Source organism: Dendroctonus ponderosae, unplaced genomic scaffold (assembly GCF_020466585.1).
Source record: "Dendroctonus ponderosae isolate FM_Combo_2020 unplaced genomic scaffold, Dpon_F_20191213v2 Dpon_F_20191213_3, whole genome shotgun sequence".
NCBI lineage: Eukaryota > Metazoa > Arthropoda > Insecta > Coleoptera > Curculionidae > Dendroctonus > Dendroctonus ponderosae.
This window is the reverse complement of record NW_026018508.1, coordinates 12,671,466-12,673,429: the sequence shown is the minus strand read 5'-3', so window position 1 is coordinate 12,673,429 and position 1,964 is coordinate 12,671,466. Positions and strand designations below refer to the sequence as shown.

The window sequence follows — 1,964 nt, the reverse complement described above, 5'->3', positions numbered from 1 at the left end:
TTCGCATTGTAGCATGTTTTTGTGACTGCTCTTGTGTATGTTGTTCATGAACGTCTGCTACAACTTGTATCTGAATAGGACTAAAAAATCAATTATTTTTGGTGATTGGAAGACGTTCTATCTGTTTAAAATAGACGCTAAAACCAGGAAAAGTTAACATCGCGCGCATGTTCAAAAAAATTCTAACTGAACTAATCCAAGGCTAAAAAAAATTAACTAAATTGAGAAAATGTAATCATAAAGGAATCAAAGGGTATATGAAGGGAAAAAATCCATTTTGATGCGCCAACAAAGGACGAGGAAAGTGGTTCCAGAAAGGTAGTGAACGACAATTGATGTTCGGGTTCCAGACACAGAGAAACAAGTATTGGACATAATTGCAGAAAAGTCTTTCCACCAGGGGCACCCTGAACATTGCACAACAACTGACACTTTCCCAGGCACCAAATAAATACCGTCTGCATTCCTACCACGTATGCAAGATCACATTAAACCAATGGATTACTGAACACCCGTATAGACTGAGCAGGAGTTGATTAACCGAATACGAGAAGCTGCTCGAGAAGAGTGCATAATAAGGTGATTACACAGGCACTTGTCTGGAGTTACACCCAAATGTATGTTTTTGTAATTTGTAAACAAATTGATAATTTGATGTTATGTGTTTCGAAATAGGATCCGAGATTCCTGTTGAATTTACCGTTTATCCTTGTCTATCTTACTGTCACTTTCTGTATAATTCCATGGTTACCGGATTTTTAAATAATTACAAAGCGACAGGTATTTACGTAATGGTAATTAGGCAGATTACCTTGAAAACAATGTTGCCGTTTTTCTAATATAGTTTTTTGACGAATTTTTTAATTTGATTGACGTCAATTTTGAATCACCCTGTATAGCCTGATAATCTATTTGCAAATTAGCTTTTCTGGGTCTATTCCAAACATTTCTCTTTTAATCGTAGTTCGATACTTAACTACCTGAACCGTTTAATGTGTGATAATGTTTACGTTATTTATTACAAAATATACAGTGTGGCATGATTGGTAAAACCTTTGATAAGTCATGCGTTACTATTGAATAATTAACTTCCAATGCTCGTTTATTATTTCTTGCCCCAAGCAATAAGATTGCTCCAAAAATACAACAAGGAACACTCAAATAGCAGTGTTTAGACAACAAACTAGACTGGCCGCCCGAGTTCGAAAAGAAATTATTTCATAGGATCTTGCTAACGTTTTTCAACCTGTTTACGAAACGTTCTTTTAACACATACTTGCTAATTTTTGTATAGCTCAAGCCGTACTCTTTGCAACAGTGCTACATAATATAGGTAGGTAGTGCCAACATTAGAAATCATAGCTAATCAACTAATACGAAATTACTTTGCATATAAGTATAGAAATTACTTGGCATACCTTTGATTGTCGTGGCAAGTAATGCTCTTGTTTAAAATCTCTTGAACCAGGTTCTCCCTAAATTCTTTCTCACTTTGATCGCCTACGGGTTCCGTTCGATTATCGATTTCCATTTCAACTTGGTGTTGTAAAACCGTTGTCGATCTAAAACCAGTTAAGTCTGAGCGGTGAAGAGAAACTGAGTCATGGAATTTCGCCTTTACCTGGTCGGCTTCAATACGAATCGGGGAGCGCGACGCATTCCTACGGGATATTTGTGTAAACAAAATATTTCGACCGCATTCCTGATCAATGTTTTCGCTCGTGAAACGTTAAAATGTCGAAATATTTTCGGATCAGTCATTTTGCGCTACGTTATTTCGGTATATTTGGTGCAAATATTTCACTGGCAAAATTAAGTTAAAATGTTACTTTATGTGTGTTTTATTCCACTATTCGACGCATAATGAGAAAATTACCATTAAAATACGGGCGGCCGTGTACAGTAATTTACCTAAAAATATAGATTCTGAAAAAGATCATTTGCTGTACTCAGTCATCACATTA

At 35.9% G+C, this 1,964-nt stretch overlaps 2 protein-coding genes across 4 annotated transcripts in view; one reads left to right on the top strand and one right to left on the bottom strand.

Moving 5' to 3' along the window:
- LOC109537457 (dual specificity protein phosphatase 14) overlaps positions 1-1,756 on the bottom strand; it is a 3,901-nt gene extending 2,145 nt beyond the window's left edge. The window contains exons 1-2 of the mRNA XM_019904203.2: positions 1,622-1,756; positions 1,419-1,562 (exon numbers count right to left, since the gene is read on the bottom strand). Of these exons, the coding sequence (XP_019759762.2) occupies positions 1,419-1,562; positions 1,622-1,659 (182 nt within the window). The 5' untranslated portion in view covers positions 1,660-1,756. The remainder of the gene's footprint in view (positions 1-1,418; positions 1,563-1,621) is intronic.
- LOC109537453 (tubulin glycylase 3A) overlaps positions 1-1,964 on the top strand; it is a 65,761-nt gene that overhangs the window by 55,185 nt on the left and 8,612 nt on the right. The window lies entirely within an intron of this gene.